We start from the raw sequence: 27,324 nt of genomic DNA on the forward strand, positions 1-27,324 counted from the left end.
GGACACTCTTCCCTTCCCTCTCCTATAGTCCGTCAAGCTCCCACCCCTATCAATCGCTATCATCGTGCTGTGTTTTATTGTCTTTATAGGACTTAAGATTTGCAATGCCCCTTTCTGAGAGCATACAGGAGGGCTGAAAGAGGGAGTGGGGTACCACGGTGGCCTTAAGAGCCTATTTGATCCACCCAGTTTTCCTGTTAGCCCAGATCTCCAGGTATTTGAAATCCTTGCAATAAGAGTGCCTGTAAGACCCAGGGAAGAGGCCCTCAGGGTCCTGGAGAGACGGTGGCTGAGAATGGTCCAGCTACACTCCACAGGAAGCCGGAGCCCAGGAAGCAGGGGGCGAGTACAGGCCAGTGTGTGCAAGTTTTCTATTTTTATTTGTATTTATTTTTTGAGACAGGGTCTTGCTCTGTTGTCCAGGCTGGAGTGCAGTGGGATGATCAAGCTCACTGCCGCCTTGATCTTCCGGCTCAAGCCTCTTGTCTCTGGGACTACAGGCATGCACCACCACACTCAGCTAATTTCTTTTTTTTTCAGTAGAGACAAGGTCTTGCTATGTTGCTCTGGCTAGTCTCAAATTCCCGGACTGAAGCAGTCCTCCCACCTTGGCCTTCCAGTGTTGGGATTACGGGCATTATCCCGTAATCTGTCTGACCCAGTTGCCTATTTTTAGACCTAAAGTGCATAGGCCTGGTGCGAGGTTCAGGTGAGGGGTAGAACTGCTGGAAACTGACATCCACACCCTGCCTCCTCTGCACCAGGTCTGGCTCTGCAGTTCAAGACCTCTCTTGGTTCCTCCTCCCAGAAGCCCTCCTGGGGCAGAGTAGAATCTCAGGGTCTGTGCTGTCTGGGACTGCTTGAAGAATGAGACTGGTGAAATTGCAATGGGGACTAGGGCTGGGCAGGAGTGGTGACAAGTGGTGAGGCCAAGAGTACCACCCTACCTACCCAAATACGCCTTTTTATCGTACCCTCCATCACCTGGGCCCCTTTATAACACAGTCCATGGCTGCCAATGGACCAGACCCTAGAGGCTAGAGACCCTAGTATTGGCTCCAGGACATCTATCACAATAGCCAGCCAATTAGCTGCTGCCAGTGGCATAGGAAGGATTAAAAGCTGGACCCAAGGTTTGGAGCACCTGCTATCTAACTGGCTTAAACTGCATAGGGCCCATGAGAAGACCTGTGTCAAGTGTCATGTGGTTTTTGGATAGAGGTGCTGAGACACTCAGCCAGCACAGACCCCAGAAGGTACGTAACTCAGGGATCCTTTCTGGGTAACCTGCAGGGGCTGGGTTGGAGACTGTACACCATGCCAAGAGGCTGTGCTGACTTTACGATTCATGGGGCAGCCAGAATACTTACTGAGCCAGGGAGGTGGTCACAGCATGTGGTGAGGCTTGGGAGGGGGATTGCCTACCCTTGGAAAGAATGACAGTAGCACGGTATACAATAAAAGATTTGTATTAGAACATAGACACTCATGGAAGAAAGAGGTATCATCATCAAATGTGGAATGTTGAAGAAATAGTTAAAATAAATAAAGACTCCAAGCGCAGCTAGGGCTGGCTCAGGCTGGGGCTCACAGAGGCCACTGCACATCAGCTCCAGGCTGCAGGAGCCACCACCTGGCCATACCGGCCTCCTCCCTGACACAGCGCAGCTGTGCCTGGGACACAGAGTCTCTCTCAAGTACTGGAGCAGCTAGCAAGCTCACTCCCCACTCTCCTCACTTATCTCTGTAACAATGTCTATCAGGCTCTGGAGCCCGAAGATATAGCCAGCATCCTGGCCCTCATGTACCACAGTGTCCTCACCATACAGCCTGCAGGTGGTGTGTGCAAAGTCAATCATGCGCACATCTACAGAGCTGGCGCCAATGGGTTTGTAGGCATAGGCACCAGCAGACTCATCAGCTGATTCCTCTGACAGGTCCTCCAAATCCTCAGCATCTGAGTCCAGGACCACTTCGGGCCGCTCCTTGCCATCATAGATGACCAGCAGAGAGCTTGAGTAGAAGCGGTAGGACTCCTGTCGCTCCAACACTGCCTTGAGCTCAGTCAGCTTCTTGAGCACAGGGCCCAGGAGTTCACGGCGCAGGTACCGCCCATTGTGGAAGAACTGGAAAAGTGCCTCCTTGAAGCCCTGCACCGACAGCTTCCGTCCATGGTACTTGTTCATGAACATGAGCTGCCCACTGCCTGCTTGGTACACCTGTAGGAGAGAGACCAGCAAGTCAGGGGCTGAGGGCCATCTCAAACCCTGGACTCTGGGTGGGGCCGGGGGTGGGAGGGAAGGGTGGTGTGGTGGTGGCGGCATGTGAAAGCCCAAATCAGATAAAGTACACGAGTCGCACATGAGCCACTATCCACTATACTCTCTCATCAGCCCACACCTGGGATGCAGTCATCCAACCTGAGTTTGGTCATTGTGCCCCAGCACCCCAACTCAACATCTGGGTCACTGGAGATGACCTAACCCTCTTGCCTTCCTCCCTACTACTATCCAGATTCTGGACTCAGCTAACCAGACCAATCTGAGAGAGAATCATGCAGGCATGCATGCTTTCTCTTTCAACCAAAAAGCAACAGACTCGTGTGGGGTCAAATCTGGAATCTTTTTATTTTGAGACAGAGTCTCGCTGTCACCCAGGCTTGAGTGCAATGGTGTGATTTCAGCTCACTGCAACCTCTGCCTCCTGGGTTCAAGCTGTTTTCATGCCTCAGTCTCCCAAGTAGCTGGCATTACAGTTGTGCACCACCACACCCAGCCAATTTTTGTATTTTTAGTAGAGATAGGGTTTCGCCATGTTGCCTGGGCTGGTCTCAAACTCCTGACCTCAGGTGATCCACCCACCTTGACCTCCCAAAGTGCTGGGATTACAGGTGTGAGCCACTGCACCTGGCCTGGAATCTTTTGAGCAAACAGGACTATGCCAGGGTGAGGAAGTGACAGCCACTGGATGCCCTAGCCAGCCCTAGCATCCCCCTCACCTGCATGCCACACACACGCACACCAATGACTGCAGATGTGCTCTGCTGACATTTTCGGATCTGGTTGGCTGCCTTCTCCTCTGAAGCATCATCACCGTGTTGTCGTGTGCCCATCTTGAGGTCAAGGACACAAGGCACCTCATAGCGGGAAGTCAGGTTTTCCAGTAAGATAAATTCTGAGTAGTTAAGAATAATACCCTCAAAAGGAAGTGCTACTGCATGGGTCCTTGATACTCTCAAGGTACAGTGCCTAGATGCAGTGACCCAGAGAAGCCTGAACCCACAGGATAGTCCATTAGTCCTGCCATCACCCACACAGCGAGTCCAGAGCTGACTAGAAAGCTGAGAGACACCTTTACTTCTTGTCAGGGAACTGGCATGAAAGCAGCCTGCACCTGGACTCAACAGAGGCCTGGGCTCTTCTAGCCTGGGAGATACACACACCATTTCCTGAACTCTTAGCTAAGTGTAGGACTAGGGTCCAAAAACAAAGTCCTCAATTACAAGTAGAACATCAAGAAACTTCAGTAAATCCTGTAGCCTTAAATGTGAACTGGAAATATAAGTACAAACTCATGAAAATAGTTTTCTCTTTAAACGTCTGCTTCCCAGCTGTGTGCACTAAAAAAAGGTCTAGAAACAATGACCAGAAATAATGGAGTGTCTCTAGTGCACAGACCATTGTCTCATCATTTCCCATTCAAGGCATCAGTACTCCCTAGAGCAGAAACTGGTTAACTATGGCCCAGTGCTTGCTGTTTATGGCCTATAAGCTAGAAGTGGTTTTTACTTTTTTTTTTTTTTTTTTTTGAGACGGAGTCTCGCTGTGTCGCCCAGGCTGGAGTGCAGTGGCCGGATCTCAGCTCACTGCAAGCTCTGCCTCCCGGGTTTTTACGCCATTCTCCTGCCTCAGCCTCCCGAGTAGCCGGGACTACAGGCGCCCGCCACCTCGCCCAGCTAGTTTTTTGTATTTTTTAGTAGAGACGGGGTTTCACCGTGTTAGCCAGGATGGTCTCAAACTCCTGACCTCGTGATCCGCCCATCTTGGCCTCCCAAAGTGCTGGGATTACAGGCTTGAGCCACCACGCCCGGCCGGTTTTTACATTTTTTAAGAGACCAAAAAATAGATAAACGCTAGGCATGGTGGCTCATGCCTGTTATCCCAACATTTTGGGAGGCTGAGGCAGGGGGATCACTTGAGTCCAGGAGTTTGAGACCAGCCTGGGCAATATAGTGAGACCTCATCTCTACAAAGGGGAGGAGAGGGTCTGGGAGGAAGAGGGCTGGGAGTGGTGCTTCATGCCTATTATCCCAGCACTTTGGGAGGCCAAAGCAGGTGGATCACCTGAGGTCAGGAGTTGAGACCAGCCTGGCCAACATGGCGAAACCCCGTCTCTACTAAAAATAGAAAAATGAGCCAGGCGTGGCAGCAGATGCCTGTAATCCCAACTACTCGGGAGGCTGAGGCATGAGAATCGCTTGAACCTGGAAGACGGAGGTTGCAGTGAGCTGAGATCACACCACTGCACTCCAGCGTGGGGGACAGAGCAAGACTCTTGTCTCAAAAAAAAAAAAAAAAAAAAAAAAGAAGAGAGAGAGAAAGAGAGGGAGAAAAGAAAAAAGAAAGCAAAGATAAGGAAAAAGAAAGAGAAAAGAAAAGAAAAAGAAAGATTTCCTCATGCACAGCTCGTGCCCCAGTGGCAGTCTGGTGAACCAGGACTGAGAGGTCAGTCTCCTCACCCAAACACCCCAGCCCTTGGCAGGTGAACAATGTTTTGAGACTTCTGAAGAGTCTGAAAACAGGGGGCAGCCCCTTGCCCTCTTCCTCTAGGTTACCTAGGCTAAAGCCCACCTGATGCAAGCTGGCCCCTTCATGAGGCATCCCTCTCCCCCCAGAGACCCATTATTATACCCCACTCCTCATCATCTGCACTCCTAGGCCAGTGGCTGCCCTGAGGAAAGTGATTATTTGCCCATAATTATCATACAGGGTGTCCTGGAATAACCCAGGTAGGAGAAACTCAGCCATGACTATAAAAACCCAACCTCTCTCTCCAAGCTCCAACGGACTTCCTCATTTCCTCTCCTCTTACCCTCAAATGCAGAGATGCCCATGAACAAAGGATACTGTACTGGTTCCGATGCTTTGCATTCTCCTTCATTCTCTGTAACTGTTGCTGGTGACATTTCATGCTCCAAGGGTTATAGTGTTTAAGCTGGGAACTTATATTCCCCTTCTTCTCTACAGTGTAGTACAAGACTTCAGATTTCTTTAGCCACTCAAATTCTTCTTCTAACTTATGGCTATAAAGAGATAAAGACCAATAAGTCAGTATGTCTTATCAGAATTCAGAAGGCCGGGTGCGGTGGCTCACGCGGGTAATCCCAGCACTTTGGGAGGCCGAGATGGGCAGATCACTTGAGGTCAGGAGTTGGAGACCAGCCTGGCCAACAGGGTGAAACCCTGTCTCTACTAAAAATACAAAAATTAGCCGGGCATGGTGGTGTGCTCGGGAGGCTGAGGCAGGAGAATCACTTGAACCCGGGAGGCAGAGGTTGCAGTGAGCCAAGAAGATCATGCCACTACACTCCAACCTGGGCAACAGAGCAAGCAAGACTCCAAAATAAAAAAAGTTAAAATAAATAAATAAATAAATAAATAAATAAATAAATAATCCAGGGTTAAAGTACAAAGAATCTTTCTTTTTTTTTTTTCTTTTTTTTGAGATGGAGTTTCGCTCTTATTGCCCAGGCTGGAGTGCAATGGCGCGATCTCGGCTCATTGCAACCTACGCCTCCGGGTTCTAGCGATTTTCCTGTCTCAGCCTCCCAAGTAGCTGGGACTACAGATGCATGCTACCACACCTGGCTAATTTTTGTATTTTTAGTAGAGACGGGGTTTTATCATATTGGTCAGGCTGGTCTCGAACTCCTGACCTCAGGTGATCCGCCCACCTTGGCGTCCCGAAGTGCTGGGATTACAGGCATGAGCCACTGCACCCGGCCAGAAACGTTCTAGAGTAATGAAAAGTGACTTCTTGATGTGGTGGTAGCTTACCGTGTACACGTTTGCCAAAACTCTTTGAACACTTCAAATGGGTACATTTTACCACATGTGTACCTCAAGAAAGTTGATTTTAGAAAATAACATAAGGGACCAGCCATCCACTACTTTCTACAGCAAAAAGAACTTAAGATCCATGATCAACCCCTGCTCCCCAGCCCCGTATGTGGAGAGCCTTCACTGCCCTCTTCTAGGCAGTGGTACCACCTAGCCTCCAGTACAACCAGGTTCCCCTCCCTGACTCCAAAAGCTGGCAACTGGGAAAATAGGAACTGAAATTCCATGAGACTAAGTCAACCTACTTAGCTACATTACATGTGCTTTACTTTATATATATACTATTTATATTTTCACAAGCTTTGCCAAGGTGCAGGAGTAGGATGGCCCTGCTTAAGGAGATCACTGAGTTTCAGGGATGCCCAATTGCCCCTTTTGTCCCCCACCACTGGTGAACAACCTGAGGTAAAAGGATAGCTCCTCTCTTGGTCACTGCTACATCTCCAGAACACAGCCTGGCACAGAGCAGTCATACCCAAACTGGCAGGATCTAACCAGAGTCAACTAAAGAAAGAGGCTGAGCACGCCATGTAGGAATTGGCCACTGAATGACAGGTACCTACTAAATCCACTTGAGTCCTTAGCTCCAGGGAACTGGGCTATAACCAAAACCGCCAACACTTCCCCTCCCACATAGCCCAGAGTTGTCCTCTGTCTACACTCACCTCTTCATTTTCTCCTCTTTACGGTGCTGACGCACCCAGTCCTTAGGGGTCTTTTCTGTTTCTAAGACATGATGTTTTTTGTTTGTTGTCCACCTTAGGAGCTTACTTTTTGGTTCACAGTCTGAATTATCTACAATGTCCACAATTCCATGGTCCCCTTTTAATGGATATGCTATTAGACACAAGTTCCTGTCTTCATCTTCTTCAAAGCGCACAGATACCACACCTGGAAGGGGGTGAGGAGCAGAAAGTACTTTTAATTCCACAGGAAGAAGCACTGTAAGTAACATGATTGTAACATTTGTTTTTTTCTTACCCAGTTCCTTAGTCTCTATGTTGCCAGAGGCCCCAAACTCATCTGCAAACTTAACAAATATCAAAACAGCTAGAAAAGATGACACCATACAAGACAAGCAATTAGGGAGCAAACATGGCCGAGAGTCTTCTTCTCTTATGTACTCAACGAGGCAAGAACCAAAGAATTACAAGACACATTTTTCCATCATTGAAAATGTTTATTAATTTTTATGTAATTCTTCTAATCCTAAAAGACTGAAAACATTGCTCTTTATAGTTTGCGGGAATTTTTAATGCCCTAAACAGAAACTCCAATAGCCTCATGGCTTGCTTTAAAGCAGAGCCTGAATACAGGGGGAACATAGGTTTGCCTGAGGGTTAAGAAGCATCCAAGAATAAGGGAAGATTGGGTAAGCAAAACAAAATAAAGGGGCAAACAAAACAAACCACACAGCACAAGACACCCTAGCAAAGGCTTCCCACAGTGCCCCCACACGGGTAGGCACCCAGGCCTTTTGTTCTTTTAAAATATGTTTTTATTGGTCTTTGCAGTCTCACGTCACAAAATAACAAAATGAACACAAGGCAGATAGAGTTGGTTGGGGAGCACAGACATGTGGTGGCCTTGAAAGCAGCGTTCCCCCTTAAGTCTCTAGAACCTGCCATGAGTAATTAGACAGTCTTTGAGGATGGGGCTGTCAGGTGGGGGCGTTTCAGCAGGTGCCGACGAGCGCCTTACAAACGACTGGCTGAACACCTTTCCTCCCAGGCCTCTCTGCCCCAGCATCACTCAATCTGCTCAGTCCTTGCTGCCCGCCCGACTGCTGCAGGGGAATGCGTGCTCAGAGAGAGACGACACTTCTGAGGTGGCTCCCAGCTCTGGGTGCAGAGGAGCCGGGGTAGGGGATTCAGGCCACACTTCCCTGTGGCCACAGGGGAAAGGACCAGGGGAAAAAATGGGACAGGGACGGACAGCTAACAAGGGGCCTTTGGCTTTGTCCTGGAAAAAAACAACAGAGAAGGACCAAGTGAGGGCCCCCAACTCCCCCATCCCCACCGCAATACACATGCATATTCAGAGTACAGAGAAAGGTACCCAGTACGTTCTGTCCTTAAAGACAATGTTTCAAGAGTCCCAAAAGAACCTAAGTTGTTCTAGAATCCTTTATGTAACCAGGTAATGCACATTTAAAATTAATTTATTTAATGGATTCTTCCTAGATTTACAAAAGTCTCCCCCACTCCCCAACAAAGACCCCACCATGCTGGTGGCTGCTGATATCCCCTATAAAATACATTATAAAAAGAAATTAGAAATTATCATATGTGAATCGAAGGGTTGCTTTCACATAGCAATTTTGGGGACATTCTGTAACAGCAAAGGGCTTGGGCTAATCAGCACAGGCCTCCCACTCCTGCATTCCATCTGACTCAACCCTGCTCCCCCGGCCTACCTAATCACCCGGGCTTCTGGTTTCCTGGAGGACAAAAAGCAGGCGGCAAGTATTCTGGGTTAAAATCCTCCCAAAGTCTTCCCCCACTGTCCCCTCAATGGGGGACTATGGGTTACTGTGATCAAGAGACACCTGAACATAAAACACAACTACACTTCTACCAAAATCAAACTCAAATCCACAAAACAAAACAGAATTGAGCAATCTTACCAGGGCTTGAAAACTGAGGGTGTGAGATGCTGGGCTGAGGGCCAGGAGGAGGAGAAGGAGGAGAGGGAGGGAAAGCACAGAGTGGGAGGGAGTGAGGGTTCCAGGGATGGCTGCCAGGGCCTTCCATGGCCACGATCCCTCACATCTCCTCACCAGTGTGGCAACCCCTCCAGCAGCTGGGACTTACCTTTGTACTGGGGAGTGAATTTGCGCATCTCAGCAGGGAGGGTCTCGTAGAACTGATGTTCCCTTGGGACCAGGGGCTTGCACAGGGTTGTCTCATTGAAGCGGAGCACACATGAGTGCCCCCCGACCTGGTGGACAAAGGGCTCCAGCAGGACGCCTTTGGCGCGGGGCTCCACATCCATGGCCCTGAAGGCTGGGCTCATCCTCCGGGCGCAGATGGCGGGGAGATAGAGGCAGCGGAGTCCAGCGGCCAGTACGTCTTCCGTCTGTTGTCTGTGTGTCCCTCTCGTTGTGGCTCCTTGGCTTGTTCTGGCCAGGATGCTCTGCTAGAAGCAAACACAATGATGACATGGGGGTTCGAAGTAGCGTGGGAAATGCCTTAGAGCTGCTCACCCTGCTCCTCCAGCATAAAGACAAAGACAAACAGTCTGAGCTCTTGCGGGACTCCGCCCATGCCACCCACCTTGGCCCCTCCTTCTCCGGCAGAAAAACAAAAACACTATGAGCTCATGGGGCGGGGTTAGATGCAGACAGGCAGGGAATGGGTTCCAGGGGCCCTAAAAAGGCAGAGGTCCCACTACGGTGTTAGAAAGCCACTATCACAGGCAAAACTGATGCCAGGGTGAGGTGAAATCACAATTTCATGCCTAATATTTGGATTAAATCTTACCATTTTCTAATAAGAGTGTCAAGCTTTAAGTGGATGATGCCCAAGTCTCCCATTTAATTTTATACACACACACACACACACACACACACACGTATATAAATTTTTTTTTTTGAGATGGAGTCTTACTCTGTCGTCAGGCGGGAGTGCAGTGGCACAATCTCGGCTCACTGCAACCTCCGCCTCTCGGGTTCAAGCCATTCTCCTGCCTCAGTCTCCTGAGTAGGTGGGATCACAAGCATGCACCACCATGCCCAGCTAGTTTTTGTATTTTTAGTAGAGACGCGGTTTCACCACATTGGCTGGCATGATCTCGATCTCTTGACCTCATGATCTGCCTGACTCGGTCTCCCAAAGTGCTGGGATTACAGGCGTGAGCGACCGCACCCAGCCCCATTAATTATATTTTTATAAAATGCATTTAAATACAGGGAAAACCTGCTTACTCATTATCTGGTAAGACTCATTATTTACTTGTCCAGTTTGTCTATGCACACTGTTCCTGCCCAAGGCCAAAGACAAGCCCCATTAACCTTATTAGCAATGGAGCTTGGGTCCAGTTTTAATGATTAACAACTTAAAACAACTGATCAAAGCTGGTTAACTCCATTTAAAAAGATACACAGTGTTCTAGGTCACTATTTTTATCAGTTCTATCCTGATCACCAAAAGCTGGTACACACCTTTAAACCAAAGTTATGCTTTTGGGGCAATCAGGGCTCGCATCCACTCACTCAGACACGCACTGGATGCCGCATCAACAAAGCACACCTCTGTATGCACCTTGTTAACCGGTTCAGGTCATGTCACACTCGTTCTCTGTTTTGTCTAATTTACAAGTTATGCAGTCTCTACTAGCATTCTTTATAGGGCTTGAGTTACATTTCAGTATCTGTACAGAGATTTTACTGGGAACTCCTTCAGTTCCCATGACTCCAACTGAGAGAGGAGTGAGGATGGATCTGGAGGAGATGTGCCCTCTGACCTCTAATATGGGGAAAGCGCCTATTATGTATCAGGCTCATGACAGGAATTTCTTATGTCATTTGGTCCTCATGACACTTTCTTTGAGGTAGACACTACTCTCCCTATTGCAAACAATGAAGCTGATTAGAGATGGTTAGGAAACTCACCCAGGGTCAGAGACAATAAGCCACTTCTCCCAAGTGAATCCCACACAGCTGCCTCTAGGGCACATGATCTCTGGCACTGCCCAGCTTAATTTCTCCTTTCTTTTTCTTTTGAGATGGACTCTTGCTCTGTCACCCAGGCTGGAGTGCAGTGGTGAGATCTCGGCTCACTGCAAGGTCTGCCTCCCGGGTTCACACCATTCTCCTGCCTCAGTCTCCTGAGTAGCTGGGACTACAGGTGCCCGCCACCATGCCCGGCTAATTTTTTTTGTATTTTTAGTAGAGACAGGGTTTCACTGTGTTAGCCAGGATGGTCTTTATATTATTATATATTATATTTATATAATATATAAATATATATATATAAATAAATATATAAATATATATATATATAAAATATATATATATATATATATATATATTTTTTTTTTTTTTTTTGAGACGGAGTCTCGTCGCCCGGGCTGGAGTGCAGTGGCCGGATCTCAGCTCACTGCAAGCTCCGCCTCCCGGGTTTACGCCATTCTCCTGCCTCAGCCTCCCGAATAGCTGGGACTACAGGCGCCCGCCACCTCGCCCGGCTAGTTTTTTTTTGTATTTTTTTAGTAGAGACGGGGTTTCACCGTGTTAGCCAGGATGGTCTCGATCTCCTGACCTCGTGATCCGCCCGCCTCGGCCTCCCAAAGTGCTGGGATTACAGGCTTGAGCCACCGCGCCCGGCCAAAAAATATTTTTTTCATACAATTGTGTGACGGACTATTAGGATACCACAAAGAGCTTTCTTATCAATTTTATATTTTTTAACCAGGAGAAAATGCTTATGATATACTTTTTTTTTTTTTTTTTTTGAGACAGGGTCTCCATTGTTAAGGCTGCAGTACAAGTGGTGTAATCTCAGCTCACCACAGCCTTGTCCACCAAGGCTCAAGTGATCCTCCCACCTCAGCTTCCCAAGTAGCTGGGACAACTACAGGAACACACCACCACATCCAGCTAATTTTTGTATTTCTGTGTAGAGATGGGGTTTTGCCACGTTGCTCAGGCTGGTCCTAAACTCTTGAGCTCAAGTGATCCTCCTGCCTTGGCCTAACCAAAGTGCTGGGATTACAGGCATGTGCCACCGAACCGGGCCGTTTATGATACACTTTTCTTTTTTTTCTGGGACAGAGTCTTGCTCTGTTGCCCAAGCTAGAGTGCATTATCTCACCTCACGGCAACCTCTGCCTCCCAGGTTCAAGCGGTTCTCCTGCCTCAGCCTCCCGAGTAGCTGGGTCTACAGGCGTCTGCCACCACGCCCGGCTAATGTTTTGTATTTTTTTTAGTAGAGACGGGGTTTCACCGTGTTAGCCAGGTCTCGATCTCCTGACCTCGTGATCTGCCCACCTCAGCCTCCCAAAGTGCTGGGATTACAGGCGTGAGCCACTTCGCCCGGCCTAACTTGCATTTTTTAGTAGAGACTGGGTTCAGCATGTTGGTCAAGATGGTCTCAAACTACTAGCCTCAAGTAATCTGCCTGCTGCAGCCTCCCAAAGTACTGGGATTACAGGCGTGAGCCACCGCACCCGGCCTCACTTATGATAAACTTTTAAGTTACAAGAAGGAAGATGGGGCCGGACACGGTGGCTCACACCTGTAATCCCAGCACTTTGGGAGGCCGAGGCAGGCGGATCACGAGGTCAAAAGATCGAGACCAGACTGGGCAAGCTGCATAGTGAGAGCCAGTCTCTAAATAATTTTTTAATTAGTCAGGCATGGTGGGGAGACTGAGGTGGGAGGATCACTGGAGTGCAGGAGTTCCAGAATTCTGTGAGGTATGATCATGCCACTGCACTCCAGCCTGGGTGACAGAGCAGGACCCTGTCTATTAATAAAATAAATAAATAAATAAATAAAGGCTTGATATTCACAAGCCTTCTCTAAAAGAATTCTTCAAGGATATACTACAGCTTGGCCAAGCGTGGTGGCTCACGCCTGTTATCCCAACACTTTGAGAGGCTGAGGCAGGTGGACTGATTGAGCCCAGGAGTTCGAGACCAGCCAAGGCAACATGGCAAAAACCCCTCTCTACAAAAAAAAAAAACAAAAAAAAACAAAGAATAATAAAATAAACAAAAAATTAAAAAAATACAAGGAGGACAGGCGCAGTGGCTCATGCCTATAATCCCAGCACTTTGGAAGGCTGAGGCAGGCGGATCACCTGAGGTCAGGAGCTCAAGACCAGTCTGCCCAACATGGCGAAACCCCGTCTCTACTAAAAATACAAAAAATTAGCTGTGCGTGGTGGCGGGCGCCTGTATTCCAAGCTACTCAGGAGGCTGAGGCAGGAGAATCACTTGAACCTGGGAGGTGGAGGTTGCAGTGAGCCGAGACCACGCCATTGCACTCCAGCCTGGGCAACAAGAGTGAAACTCCGTCTCAAAAAAAAAAAAAAAAGGCCAAGGCAGTAGGATCACTTGAGGCCAGAAGTTCAAGACTAGTCTTGGCAATACAGCAAGACCCTATCTCTACAAAAAAATTAGCAAGTTGTGGTGGTGCACATCTGTAACCCTAGCTACTCAGGAGGCTGAGGCAGGAGGATCTCTTGAGCCCAGGAGTTTGAGGCTGCAGTGATCTCTGATCATACCACTGAGCTTCAGCGTGCATGACTGAGTGAGACTCCATGTCAAACAAACAAACAAATAAAAGTTGGGATCAACTACCCTTGAGGAATACTATGGTGACCCTTCTGTTCTCTCTACAGAAAGCTATAATATTGCTATTATAGAAAGAGGTGGTCAGGCCAGGTGCGGTGGCTCAGGCTTGTAATCGTAGCACTTTGGGAGGCAGATCGCTTAAGCTCAAGAGTTCAATACCAGCCTGAGCAACATGGTAAAACCCCATCTCTACTAAAAATACAAAAACTAGTTGGGCGTGGTGGCACGGGCCCACAGTCCCAGCTACTTGGGGGGCTGAAGCAAGAGAATAGCTTGCACCTGGGAGACTGAGCCTGCAGTGAGCCTGGTGACAAAATGAGACCCTGTCCCCAAAAAAATAAAAAGGCAAGCAAGCGGTGGTCAAAATGCTGCCCCAAAATGTAGGGAGGTAAGTACTGTAGAACTTTCTTCTGCATTTTTAAATGTGTGACTTTTTGTGATTTTTTTTCAATCTAAACAAACATTCACTTTCTTACCTAATTTTGTTTTCATATTTGTACATTATTTTGTTTAAAGATGGCATTTATAATTACATGTATAATTACAAATTATATATTTATGTTATATATATTTATATTATTTTATATAAGCTTCAGACACCACAAAACCTGCCCTATACTAGGTGGTAAGATCATGATTGCCCGCTTTTCAGTTTTCTGAATGTTTTAAACTTCTTATAATATCCTCCAACTCTGAGCACACATTACCTTTATAACTGAGAGAGAAAATACTGGGGGAAGAGGAGGATTCAAGATTGAAACAGGAAAACACAGATGGCTGCCTGGCTCTTGATGGTTTTAAATCCATCTAGAAACAAACACTGATCCAGCCCACCCTTCGTACTCAGAGCTTCACTCCAAGTGAGAATAACAACCACAGTACACACTGTTCTTAAGCTGCACACAAGGTGCTAGAAGGTCAGAGCCCTCAATAGCATTTCATTCTGGTGTTGTGTTATGTTATGTTATGTTATGTTATGTTATGTTATGTTATGTTATGTTATGTTATGTTATCTTTTGAGACGGAGTTTCGCTCTTGTTGCCCAGGCTGGAGTGCAATGGCCTGATCTCGGCTCACCACAACCTCCGCCTCCCAGGTTCAAGTGATTCTCCTGCCTCAGCATCCCAAGTAGCTGGGATTACACGCATGCGCCACCACGCCTGGCTAATTTTTATATGTATTTTTAGTAGAGACAGGGTTTCTCCATGTTGGACAGGCTGGTCTCAAACTCCCAGCCTCAGATGATCCACCCTCAGGCTCCCAAAGTGCTGGGATTACAGGTGTGAGCCACCGTACCCAGCCTCATTCTGGTTTTAATAAAGAAGAAACCACGGATTTTAACTGGAGTGATTTCATGAAAGTCATACAACAATGTAGCTTCTTCCCCCAAAACAGCAGATTCTGTTCCAAAAATCTGGACAAATCTCAGCCTTTCCATAAGGGACACAGTAGTCTCTCAGCTGCTTCTCCTTTCTAGAACCACCAGCACGACTATGCTGCCCTATCTCTTTGCCTCATCTGACCAGGTTTCTGGAATGACAGATTAGAGGACTCCAAAGTAAGGGGAACAGGAAGAAGGAACTTTCAGCCTACCTAGAAATATGTTTATCACCAGCCTGGGCAAGATGGGGACACCTTGTCTCTACCAAATATTAAAAAAATAGCCAGGTGCAATGGCACGTACCTGTGGTCTCAGCTACTTGGGAGGCTGAGGTGGAAGGGTCACTGGAGCCTGGAAGGTCAAGGCTGCAGTGAGCCGTGATCACGCCACTGTACTCCAGCCTGGGTGACAGAGCAAGACCCTGTCTCAAAAAAAAAACAAAAAAAACAAAACAAACAAACAAACAAAAACATAATAAAAAAGAAATATGTTTATCTGAATAACCTGCTAGAATTATAAAGAATTTTAGCAATTTTTAAAACCTTCTAGATAAAACAATGCTTGATTCTAAGGTCTCATATGTCCCCTTTAGCAATATATCAAACTTTATTTTAAGAGATGGGGGCTTGCTGTGTTGCCCAGGCTGGCCTCAAACTCCTGGTCTCAAGTGATCCTTCTGCCTTAGCCTCTCCAAGTGCTAGAATACAACGCATGAGTCATCTGGCCAAATTTTCTTAGAAATAGCTAAATGGATTCTATACACATACCAGGAATTTTCAGTTCTCTTGTAAAAGCCAGTTACCCCTTTTTCAAGGACAATTCTCAGTCTCCCATCTCCCACCACATTGTAAGAAATGTAACTCAACAGGAACACAGAGAAGCAACTCTCTCAGACTAAAGCCAAAATTGCTCACAGGTCTCAATCTCTGAGGGATTTTTGCTACCTCAAGTCACAGTTCTCTCATATGCCAATAAGCAATGGTCCCATAGGGCCAGTGTGGTGGCTCACACCTGTAATCCTAGCACTTGGAGGCCAAGGCAGGAGGACTGTTTGAGCCCAGGAGTTTGAGAACAACCCTGGCAACATAGTGAGACCTTGTCTCTACAAAAAATAACTAGTCAGGTGTGGTGGTACATGCCTGTTGTCCCAGCTACTTGGGAGGCAGAGGTAGAGGGATCACTTGAGCCAGAAAGCTCAAGGCTGCACCACACTCCAGCCCAGGTGACAGAGCGAGACACTGTCTCAAACAAACAAACAAAAAAGTAACGGTCCATTAGCTTCAGACAAGATTATACGTTTCCTGCCAGTGGGCAATGTTTACCCCGTTTAGCTCTTAGCTCACTGCCAAACCCAAATGACACATGAATTCATCCTCTGAAATAAAGGATGCCAAAAGTGATTCAGTCCCAATGGGCAGCCACAGGGGCAGGGCATCCCAGACCTGCCCAGGCAAGCACCTGAGTGCTGCTTTTGCTGGAGCAGGGACGAAAGTGTGCCCTATGCAGCACCAGTTCCTGCGACCAAGGGAACTCTGACAATTTCCTCTAGGTCCTTTCAACATCTCACTTAGACAAATACTCCTCACAAGGGTCTGCAAACTATTCTAGGTTTGTGGCAGCAATCTGGCAGCTTGTATCACCCAACCCACTTGGCCTAAGTGCAGTGTTCATCCAGACCAGCCCAGAAAGGAATGAGATATGATCTTGGGAAAATTCTTTAAGACTGCACCAGTCAGGCCAGGTGCGGTGGCTCAATGTAATCCCAGCACTTTGGGAGGCCGAGGGGGGCGGATCACGAGGTCAGGAGATCGAGACCGTCCTCGCTAACATGGTGAAACCCCGTCTCTACTAAAAATGCAAAAAATTAGCCCGGCGTGGGGGCGGGCGCCTGTAGTCCCAGCTACTAGGGAGGCTGAGGCAGGAGAATCGCTTGAACCTAGGAGGCGGAGCTTGCAGTGAGCCGAGATCACGCCACTGCACTCCAGCCAGAGCAACAGAGCGAGACTCTATCTCAAAAAAAAAAAAAAAAAAAAAAAAAAAAAAATATATATATATATATATATATATATATATATATATATATAAATAAAGACTGCACCAGTCACAGCACTATGTCCTAATAAAGAGACACTTGCCAATTATCCTTCAGAAGTCCTGAGCTAGCTCTCCAAAATAAGATGCAGCAAATATTTTAAAATTTTTGTTAGGAAAATCAAGTTCAACTGCATTCATAGTTCCAAAGCAAAGGTCACACTGATCTCTTCAGAATCACCCAGTTTGTAAGGACGGCAGTGGATTCAGTCAATCAAGATCACATTTGAGGCCAGGCGTGGAGGCTCACACCTATAATCTCAGCAGTTTGGGAAGCTGAGGTAAGAGGATTGCTTGAGCTCAGAAGTTTGAGACCAGCCTGGGCAACACAGTGAGACTCCGTCTTTAAAAAAATGTTTTAAAAATTAGCCAGGCTTGGTGGCACGTGCCTGTAGTCCTAGCTACGCAGAAGGCTGAGGCAGGAGGATCACCTTAGCCCAGAAGGTCGAGGTTATCGTGAGCTATGAGACTGCCACTGCACTCTAGACTGGGTGACAGAGTGAGACCCTGTCTCTAAAAAAAGTAAAAATAAAATAAGATTGCATTTCAGGACCAGCAGTGAAGGCCAACAAGGTACTTCCAGTTTTAACATCTTACTTTTCTCTCGCTCATTACAAGGAGCTTAAGTTATTTTCCAAAGTAAAAACAGTCTTTGAGTGTGAGATAAATCATCCTAGGGGTCCTGTCCCTTACTTTCCCAGGACTCACCTGCCGTCGTCCTGCTGCTCATGTTCATTAGTTTTGTTTTTGTTTTTTTAAGACAGGGTCTCACTCACGTCTCCCAGGCTGAAGTGCAGTTGGTGTAATCACAGCTCACTGTAGCCTTGCCTCCCTGGGTTCAAGTGATTCTCCCATCTCAGCCTCCCAAGTAGCTGGGACTACAGGCACATGCTACATGTCGAACTAATTTTTTGTTATTTTTAGTAGAGACAAGGTTTCGCCACGTTGCCCAGGCTAGTCTCGAATTCCTGGGATCCAATGATCCGCCTACCTCAGCCTCCTGAAGTGCTGGGATTACAGGCATGAGCTACTGAACCAGATCACACATCCCATTAGTTTTTAAGCCCCAAAATCTAAACCCGTCAGCTGCCAACTGGCACTCCTGTAAGTTTGACCCTCCCAAATCCCCCAGGACCTTGTCTCCTGGATTTACAGTCCTCCTCTGGCCTTCCCAGTGTAAATGCAGCATTCTGACTAACCCATAAAGTCTTCAACGTGAGACCCTAGAAGTTGCTGTGTTAGTTCCAAATGCCCAGCAGAGAATCTACAAAGGGCAGAGGTGGCCCAAAAGCCTGAGGAAGAGACTGACACTTTTATCCTCATGCTCAGATACAAACACAAAGCAAGAAAAACCCCAGCCCTTCAGTAGTGGGTCTGTAATCAACTGGGCTCTCTCTCCTCCAGTGGCACTTGCCTGGAAGAACAGATACTGTTCAAGGAATGACACCTTTTACTGCCTTACAAGTAAAACTTCTATTCATAGTAGATGAAAAATTGAAAATCTTCAATAAGAATTAACTAATTTAAGAAGATCATAATCTCAGCAACGTGCAAAAAGTTGGTTTAACAAGTTATTTGTTATTGTTTTTCTTGTCAGGTTGTTCAAGCTCATAAAAATATACATTCCTTGGTCAAGTATACTACAATCAGCCCTCCTTTCTTCCTTGAGTAACTAGGCAAGTTCTCAAAAAATATGACGACTCTTCAGCACCAGAGCTAAGCAGATACCAAGTCTGCACACCTCCTTAGGGTACCCCATAAAAGCAGGTAAACTGCTTACCACCACTCCCTGCTGATGAGGAGGAAGGAACCACGGCACAGTCCACAGACAGCAAGTATAAAGCACATCCAAACAAATAGGCATCAGAATGAAAGTGGGCAGGCTTGCAGTTAGGTTACTCCCCAAACAAATGTGGCTGCAGCCTCAACAATACCATCAAATTTGTGTAGAAAAGGGATCTTTGCCAAATGCAGTGGCTCACACCTGTAATCCCAGCCCTTTTGGACGCTGAGGATTTTTTCTGGATGCTTTTTTCCTGCTGAAGCAGGAGGATTGCTTAATGCCAGGAGTTCAAGACCAGCCTGGGTTAAAAAAAGTGAGACCCTGTCTTTACAAAAAAAGTTTTTTTGTGTTTTTTTGAGACAGAGTCTTGCTCTGTCGCCCAGGCTAGAGTGCAGTGGCATGATAGCCGGAGGTGGGCACCTGTAGTCCCAGCTACTCGGGAGGCTGAGGCAGGAGAATGGCAGAAACCCAGGAGGCGGAGCTTGCAGTGAGCTGAGATCCAGCCACTGCACTCCAGCCTGGGCAACAGAGCCAGACTCCGTCTCAAAAAATAATAATAATAATAATAATAATAATAATATATAAATCTCAGACACTAGGGCATATAAAAATCTGAATGGGCAGGTGAGTAGTTATACCAAAAAGTCATATCCAATGTTAGTTTTACACTTGCAAAGCAAAAATAACCTATTCTTATAAAACAAACACTGAAGGGGGACGTGAGATTTTTGCAATCCCCATGAAAGCTGAGACAAGCTCACACAGCCCATGGGTCATCTCATTTGAGTGTGCAGCTTTAGTTAGGAAGGCCTGTTGGCCCCAAAGCAGCCCAAACTAAAAGAGCAAGACAAGGTTCAAGGCAAGGAGCCATAACAGGTGGGCTCTTCTAACAGGTGGGGTTAAGGTAGAGTAATATGGCCTGGGGAATTTGGGCCATAGCACCCCAGGGCCAGACCAAGCAACGTGGCAGCCTTCCACAAACCCAGACTTAGGAGATGTAGCCCAGGTTCCAAATGGGCACATTCTCACAAACTAAATGCAAAAGCAACAACACTAGAGCCAGATGTTCTGCTTCTTGTTAACACGTTTCATTCCATTAAAAGAAGTTTTACTCTTCCTTAGGTTTGGGATTAGACACTCCAATTTCGAAAACACATAGGAGTGTCTCAAGTAAGATACGTGGATACACAGAGAAAGCAAACAACATTAATTAGCCAGGTGTGGTGCCACGCACCTGTAATCCCAGCTACTCGGGAGGCTGAGGCATGAGAATAGCTTGAACCCGGGAGGCGGAGGTTGCAGTGAGCCGAGATCGCACCACTGCACTCAGGCCTGGGTGACACAGCGAGAATCCGCCTCATACAAAAAAAAAAAAACCCTGAATTTCAAAGGGAGTACATCCCAGAAATTTGTTTAGTTTTATTTTTTTGAGACAGAGGCTCCCGTCACCACACCCAGCTGATTTTTGTATTTTTAGTACAGACGGGGTTTCACCATGTTTGTCAGACTGGTCTCAAACTCCCGATCTCAAGTGATTCGCCCACCTCGGCCTCCCAAAGGGTTGGTATCACTGGCGTGAGCCACCACCCTCGGCTCTTTATTTTTCCTTTTTGTTTTTTTGAGATGGCGTCTCACTCTGTCACCCAGGCTGGAGTGCAGTGGCGCGATTTTGGCTCACTGCAATCTCTACCCACTGGGTTCAAGCGATTCTCTTGCCTCAGCCTCCTGAGTAGCTTGGATTCCAGGCACGTGCCACGGTGCCCAGCTAGTTTTTGTATTTTTAGTAGAGATGGGGTTTCACCAGGTTGGCCAGGCTGGTCTTGAACTCCTGACCTCGTGATCCAACCACCTTGGCCTCCCAAAGTGCTGGGATTACAGGCGTGTGCCACCAAGCCTGGCCCTGGCCCTTTCTTTAAAAGGTAGGGCAGGCAGCCGGGCGCGGTGGCTCACGCCTGTAATCCCAGCACTTTGGGAGGCCGAGGCGGGCGGATCACAAGGTCAGGAGATCGAGACCACGGTGAAACCCCGTCTCTACTAAAAATACAAAAAATTAGCCGGGCGCGGTTGTGGGCGCCTGTAGTCCAAGCTACTCGGGAGGCTGAGGCAGGAGAATGGCATGAACCCGGGAGGCGGAGCTTGCAGTGAGCCGAGATCGCGCCACTGCACTCCAGCCTGGGCGACAGAGCGAGACTCCGTCTCAAAAAAAAAAAAAAAAAAAAGGTAGGGCAGGCCAGGCGAGGAGGCTGAGCGTGGAGAATGGCGTGAACCTAGGAGGCGGAGCTTGCAGTGAGCCAAGATCGCACCATTGCACTCCAACCTTGGTGACAGAGCGAGACTGTGTATCAAAAAAAAAAAAAAAAGTAGGGCAATGATGGGGATGGGCACAGTGTAGATGAAACAAGATTGGCCAGCAATTAGTAACTACTGAAGCTGGTGATGTGTGACAGACCCAAATCAACTGTGCATCATCTCGGCAAATAGACTTCTCCAAATCCTGAGGTGGGCTCTAAATTCAATTTTTGGAGAAAAGGACATTTCCTTGCCACCATAATATACTGTAAAACACAACTACTTCTTATTACTTTTATTATATGGTGCACAAATGGGCAAAAACATAATTTATTTAAAAATACAAATACATGCTTTAAAATGTAATAACATGAGAATAATCAATTGCTTACTTTCTAATGTACAAGAGTGTGTTCAATTTGTTACTTAACAAGATTATCTCACTAGGTGAAATAACTTCACTTAAAGGGAAAATTCTTCCCCAATGCATCCTCTTTATGAGCCAAACAATGGAAAATTTTCACCTCAGCAAGCTGGCCTCAGAGAGGTTCAGGCTCATCCCTGTTGCCTAGATACCAGTGACATCTCAGGAGCATACAGAAGGCTCTGGCATCCCTCTTGGAAGGGAGACTGGCAAAGGTTCAGTCAGTGGTTGCTCCTTCTTTCCCGGCACATTCCACTGCTCAGACAGATACAGGGCTAGCATACAGTGTACCTGTCTGTCACCTAGGAAGCTTTGAAGCACAAAAGAAGTCTATTATATCTGTTACACTGATTTCTAGATCTCCCAGGTCCCTGCCTTGCTCCCTCCCTACCCAGGCCCTGCATAAAAAACAAACCAAACAAACAAAAAAACTAGTTTCTACAACTGTATCAACTCTAGTCCTTGTTCTTATCCATTTGATTTCTTTCTCTCTCTTTTTTTTTTTTTTTTTTTGTAGAGACAGGGTGTTGCTATGTTGCCCAGGCTGATCTTGAACTGCTGGGCTCAAGTGATTCTCCATTTGATTTCTAACAATGCCTGTGAATTCTAAAGTCACAAAGAAGGTAAATCTATCGAAATGACAATGTCAGACAAGACCACAGAAAATATAAAAAAAAATTTTTAATGACAGTTAATAGTTTAACTTTTCTCAAAAGCCATCAACTTGTCTATTATGTCAAATATGATAAAGTATTCATTTGGCCCTTTCTAACTCTGATAGTGGCTAAAGTTAAAACAACACCCTGAAGCTTCTCTTTAAATACTTAACACCCAAGTTACAGGATGCAATTATACAAACCCCACAGCAACAACCTACATAAATAAGCATCTTAGTTCACTTAAAATATTACCTGGCTACAATTGCAAATACAGCAAACATTTTAAACACTAGAATTCAACAAAATTACTGTAATCATGATCCTTTATTAAAAATATCATAGAACTGATGATCTACAACATTTTTGTTACCACGTTCCAAAGTTCCAGTACTTTTTCTTAAAACTATTCAAGATGATTTTTTGTTCTATGTACATTCTGCTACGGAAATGCTTAATTCCAACCAGTGACTAGTTCTATTTCCTCTGGTATTTAAGAGCACTAGATTTTACTGGTTTCTACATTTTATTTTCACCCATTTTTCTGCTAGTGTAGCTTTCTTGATATACGAAACCGAATACAATCCTAAAATGAAATAAGGCATTAGGATGCAAAAGACAAAAGCGGTCTCTAATCAAAAGTAAAGAGTGGAAATACCACTATAAAGGTGTCCTCTTATCCATTTAAAGGCCTTTTTTCTACAGTGAGGTTAAGTGTGTAGATTCCCTCATCGAACACCATCTGACGGGCCCAAATGGCATTCAACATTCAAAATGGCTGCACATCTGCCGACCCCAGGTAACACTACCTGCGGCGCTGGGCTGACTCCCTATCCAAAGATCTGGGAAGAAGACCCCCCAACCCGCCAAATACCTGGGGAGATCGTGGCCGCCAATGACCTGGGGAGACCCCTCAATGACACCGTAGATCTTGCGTTTCCCAAGACCGGGGGAGATCTCCTCAATGACCAGGAAAGATCCTGTCCCCCCACCAACCCGGGAGACCTCTCCAATGACCGGGGAAGATTCTGCACTCCCAAAATCAGGGAAATCTCTCCCTCAATGATCAGAAGAAAAAGGCTCCTCCCAAATTACCCAGGGAAATCGAATCCACAAAGACCCCGGGAGATTTCCCCCACAAAGACCACGGAAGAAGTCCTTCCCAAATAAGCTGGGAGACTCCAATGATCAGAGATCCCATCTCCCAGTAGCCCAAAAAAATCGCCCTCAAAGTTCCTGGGGCACTAGGGCCATAAGACGCGAGCGTTACCTGCTGCCTCAGCCGGGTTCCTCGGCGCTTCCGACCTATTGTTTCTCTCGCACCAAAATGGCTGCAGCCAGGCCGAGCCCCGCCCCCTGCACCTCGCTCCCGGTGCCCCTCGCTATTGGCTCGTCCTAGGAGCTGCGCACGCGGACTGGACAGCCTGAAAGGCGCTGTTGCTAGGGTGCCAGGATTCGCTGCAGCAGCTTCCGGAAAAGGTGGTGACTGGGGGCGGGGCCAGAGAGGGCGGAGCATTGTCCTCCGTCGGGGAGGATGGTCAGGAGGTGTGATGTGCGGTTGGGTGGACAGACTAGCTGCTGGCCGATGGACATCAGGATACCTGGGAAACAGATGGATTGACCAACAGTCCTGGTTTGTTCAGTACTGAGCGATTTCGCAGGATGCAGGAATTTCAATGCTAACACAGAGACAGTCCACTACAAACTGGGAAGTTGGTGACTCTAGCAGATGGACAGAAGACTGGATGTGAATAGACGGAAAGAGGGACAAAAGAGTGACTGTAGACGGTGGACAAAGAAATGGTTATATATACAGACAGACAGATTATTAGATATGGAAGGGTAGACAGAGAAGTGGCCATAGAGTTTTCTGGGGACTGGTGGATGACCCAGTGCCCAAGCCAGCTCCCACCAAGCTCCACACCACAGGGCTTGTCTGAGGCTCATTTGTCTTGGGCCTGTGTTGGACAGAAGGGCTCTCACCTGACTGAATGTCAGTGTAGCTGTGAAAGGCAAAGGAGAGGGTTAGTGCCACTGAGAGTGGGCAGAGCCTCATACCTGATCTCTGCTCTTTCTGTAAAGAAGGCCAATGTTGCAGCCCTGTGTACTGGGTGTTTGCAAAGGTGTAAATTCACTCATACACTCCTTAATTCAACAAGTATTTATTAAGCACTTACACTCTGTATTGGACATACAGCAGTGAACAAAAAGGGAAAATAAATAAATATGCCTGACCTTGTAACAGTGGACAGGAGAGACTTCCTGTGAGCAGCTCCTCTCACCCTAGCATGTGGTTTCCAGGGCTCCATGTCCACCTGGTTTCCTCCAATCTCACCAGTTTCTCATCTGTGTGTTTTCTGTCTACGCTCACTCTTCCAAAATCTTATCCAGGCTCATGACTTCGAATGCCACCATGTCAATCACTCCTAAAAGTGTTTGTCCAGTCCAGACCCTTCCTGAGTGGCAGATTCACTAGTCCCACTGTCAACTAAACGTCTGCACTCTGACTTCCAGTCATTGGCATCTCAAACGCAACTTGTGCCACCCTAACGCTGGCTCATCCGCCAAACCTACTTCACCCCACTTCCCCCAAATAGAGTGATAGCACCTCAACCCTTCTTATTGTTCAAGCCAAACACCTCAAAGTACCCCTTGACTACTCTCTTTCCCAGCTATATCCAGTGCACCAGAAAGTTCTGTTGTCCCCATCAGCATCATCTACCCAAAATGAAATCACTTCCTGCCATGTCCATACTCCACTGAGTCCAAACTGCCACCATTTCTCTCGAGGGCAATGTCACAGCTGCCTCCTGGGCTCCTGTTGCCGCCCCTGATGCCTTCAGTCTGTTCTGCACACATCAGCCTGTGAATACATGAGTCAGACCCTCCCAATCCCTGCTCAGAACCGTGGAGTACCTCCTCTCCAAGGAAAAAGAGAGACAGCAGGACCCTCCTGATTCCCTATTACCCCTCTGACTGTATCTTCCCGGCCAGCTTTCAGCCTTGCTGCTAAATCTCCCAGTGTTCCTCACACATCACACCCCATGCACTCTCCTCCACAGTGTATGAGCTATGGTTGTTTCCATGCCTGGATTGCACAGATTTCCAAAGGGCTGCACCCCAGCTCTCAGAGCCCCTCATTTCAGACTGTAACCTGCCCCACTCTGCCCCCAGCACTCATGATCACCTTTATCCCCTTATCCTGGCTCTATATGTTTCCATAGCAGTTACCACCTTCTCAGAATTTTTTATTTTTTGAGACAGAATCTTGCTGTCACCCAGGCTGCAGTGCTATGGCATTGCAACCTCTGCTTCTAGGGTTCAAGCGATTCTCATGCCTCAGCCTCCCAAGTAGCTGGGATTACAGGCGTGCACCTCCACACCCGGCTAATTTTTCTATTTTTCAATAGAGACAGGGTTTCACCATGTTATCCAGGCCAGGCTGGTTTCAAACTCCTGGCCTCAAGTGATCCATACTCCTTGACCTCCCAAAGTACTGGGATAACAGGCGTGAGGCACTGTGCCTGGCCGCTTATTAGCAGTTACCACCTTCTCATACACTTTTTTTATTTTTTGGAGACAGGGTCTAGCCCTGTCACCCAGGCTGGAGCGCAGTGGTTCTATCACGGCTCACTGCAACCTCAAACTCCCAGAATCCCAAGTAGCTAGGACTATGACACCATGCCTGGCTATTTTTTTATTTTTTTTGAGACACAGTTTCACTTTGTCACCCAGGCTGGAGTGCAGTGGTGTGTCTCAACTCACTGCAACCTCCACCTCCTGGGATCAAGTGATTCTCCTGCCTCAGCCTCCCGAGTAGCTGGGTTTATAGGCATGCACCACTACAACTGGGGAATTTTTTTTTTTTTTTTCTGAGATGGAGTCTCTCTGTCGCCTAGGCTGGAGTACAGTGGCGCAATCTTGGCTCACTGCAACCTCCGCCTCCTGGGTTCAAGTGATTCTCTTGCCTCAACCTTCCGAGAAGGTGGGATTACAGGCATGCGCCACCACGCCCAGCTAAGTTTGTATTTTTAGTAGAGACGGGATTTCTCCATGTTGGTCAGGCTGGTCTCAAACTCCTGACCTCAGGTGATCCACCCGCTTTGGCCTCCCAAAGTGCTGGGATTACAGGCATGAGCCACCGCACCTGGCCTATTGTTGTATTTTTAGTAGAGATGAGGCTTCTTTGCCATGTTGGCCAGGCTGGTTTCAAAATCCTGACCTCCAGTGATCCGCCTGCCTCAGCTTCCCAAAGTGCTGGGACTACAGGCAGGAGCCAGCGAGACTGGTCCTCTATTTTTTAAATTTTTAGTAGAGACAAGGCCTTGCTATATTGCCCAGGCTGGTCTCCACCTACTGAGCTCAAGCAATCCCTCTGCTTCAGCCTCCTAAAGTGCTGGGATTACAAGTGTGAGCCACTGCACTCAGCTTCACGCACTTTAAAAGTAAATGCTTATTATCCTTATATGGCATTGCCTCGCTTCTCCCACAAGAAAGAGAGGTCTGTGAAGTGAGACACAGACGCAGGAAGTGATTTCATTTTGGGTAGATGATGCTGATGGGGACATTCATGGATGTATCCTGAGAAATTCAAATACCAATTAAGCTCTAGATATACCAGTTGACTGACTGAATAAATTGAGTACCACACGGTGTTAAGTGGTGAGTACTGTGGAGAAAAATAAAATGGGGCAGCTAGAGGTTGGGGCAAGGTGAGAATCCCGCAGGTTAAGGTCAGGCCCAGAAGGCCCCTCACACCAGCAGAATCGCTGGGAAGCCTGGCCCAGTTCCTGTTCCTGTTCCCTGCCTGTGACTTCAGGACCTACAGTGGCTGCTGAATAAAGGCTCAAAAGGCACCAATCATTTGAAACTGACTTTGCAAAAATTACAACTGAGGAAATTATGACACTGAAAGAGATCAAACCTAACTGACTCCATCTTGCTTCTAACCTTTAAATTGTCCTTGTTCATTCCTGGGCATAGGATGAACTAACCTTGGGAAGGAATTTAGTTTATGATTTGACTCTGAAACAAAATTGATAATAGCCCTTTCCCAAAAGACCCCCTTCTTGCCTGGGGACCAGTCTGCCTTTGTAGGACTAACAAATTAGCTACAAGATTAGAAACTACAGTTTAGTGGGGTCATGCAGCTTTTGGCTGCAAGAGTCTCAACCTCCCCAGACTGCTCCTGGGGATAACAACACTATTGTAAAACCTAAGATCAATGTCTGAGATGTTTTCAGACCCTGCACTCGATGCAGCTGACACCTCCCAGACCAGTA

At 47.2% G+C, this 27,324-nt stretch overlaps 1 protein-coding gene across 7 annotated transcripts; it reads right to left on the reverse strand.

Moving 5' to 3' along the window:
• Positions 1 to 1,453: 1,453 nt before the first annotated feature.
• Positions 1,454 to 23,468, reverse strand: LOC105480418 (inositol hexakisphosphate kinase 2). Of its 7 annotated transcripts, none has more exons than XM_011739256.3 (7): positions 23,313 to 23,413; positions 21,487 to 21,696; positions 8,933 to 9,254; positions 6,785 to 7,010; positions 5,127 to 5,302; positions 2,999 to 3,174; positions 1,454 to 2,219 (listed from the first exon to the last, which is right to left on the reverse strand). In XM_011739256.3, the coding sequence occupies exons 3-7, from the start codon at positions 9,132 to 9,134 to the stop codon at positions 1,719 to 1,721; spliced, it is 1,281 nt and encodes a 426-aa protein (XP_011737558.1). In that variant the 5' UTR covers positions 9,135 to 9,254; positions 21,487 to 21,696; positions 23,313 to 23,413; the 3' UTR covers positions 1,454 to 1,718. The 7 variants fall into 7 exon arrangements, with proteins under 7 accessions (XP_011737558.1, XP_011737559.1, XP_011737556.1 ...); XM_011739257.3 differs by having other exon boundaries at positions 8,933 to 9,257; XM_011739254.3 differs by lacking the exon at positions 21,487 to 21,696 and having other exon boundaries at positions 8,933 to 9,257; positions 23,313 to 23,467.
• Positions 23,469 to 27,324: the final 3,856 nt, after the last annotated feature.

Source organism: Macaca nemestrina, chromosome 2 (assembly GCF_043159975.1).
Source record: "Macaca nemestrina isolate mMacNem1 chromosome 2, mMacNem.hap1, whole genome shotgun sequence".
Taxonomy (NCBI): domain Eukaryota; kingdom Metazoa; phylum Chordata; class Mammalia; order Primates; family Cercopithecidae; genus Macaca; species Macaca nemestrina.

Coding starts and splice junctions, on each gene's coding strand:
- LOC105480418 (XM_011739254.3), bottom strand. CDS start 9,134: ATGAGCCCAGCCTTCAGGGCCATGGATGTGGAGCCCCGCGCCAAAGGC. Junction 7,011..8,932: donor ATTCACTCCCCAGTACAAAG/GTAAGTCCCAGC, acceptor ACCCCCTTCCAG/GTGTGGTATCTGTGCGCTTT. Junction 3,175..5,126: donor AAAGCATCGGAACCAGTACA/GTATCCTTTGTT, acceptor TTAACTACTCAG/AATTTATCTTACTGGAAAAC.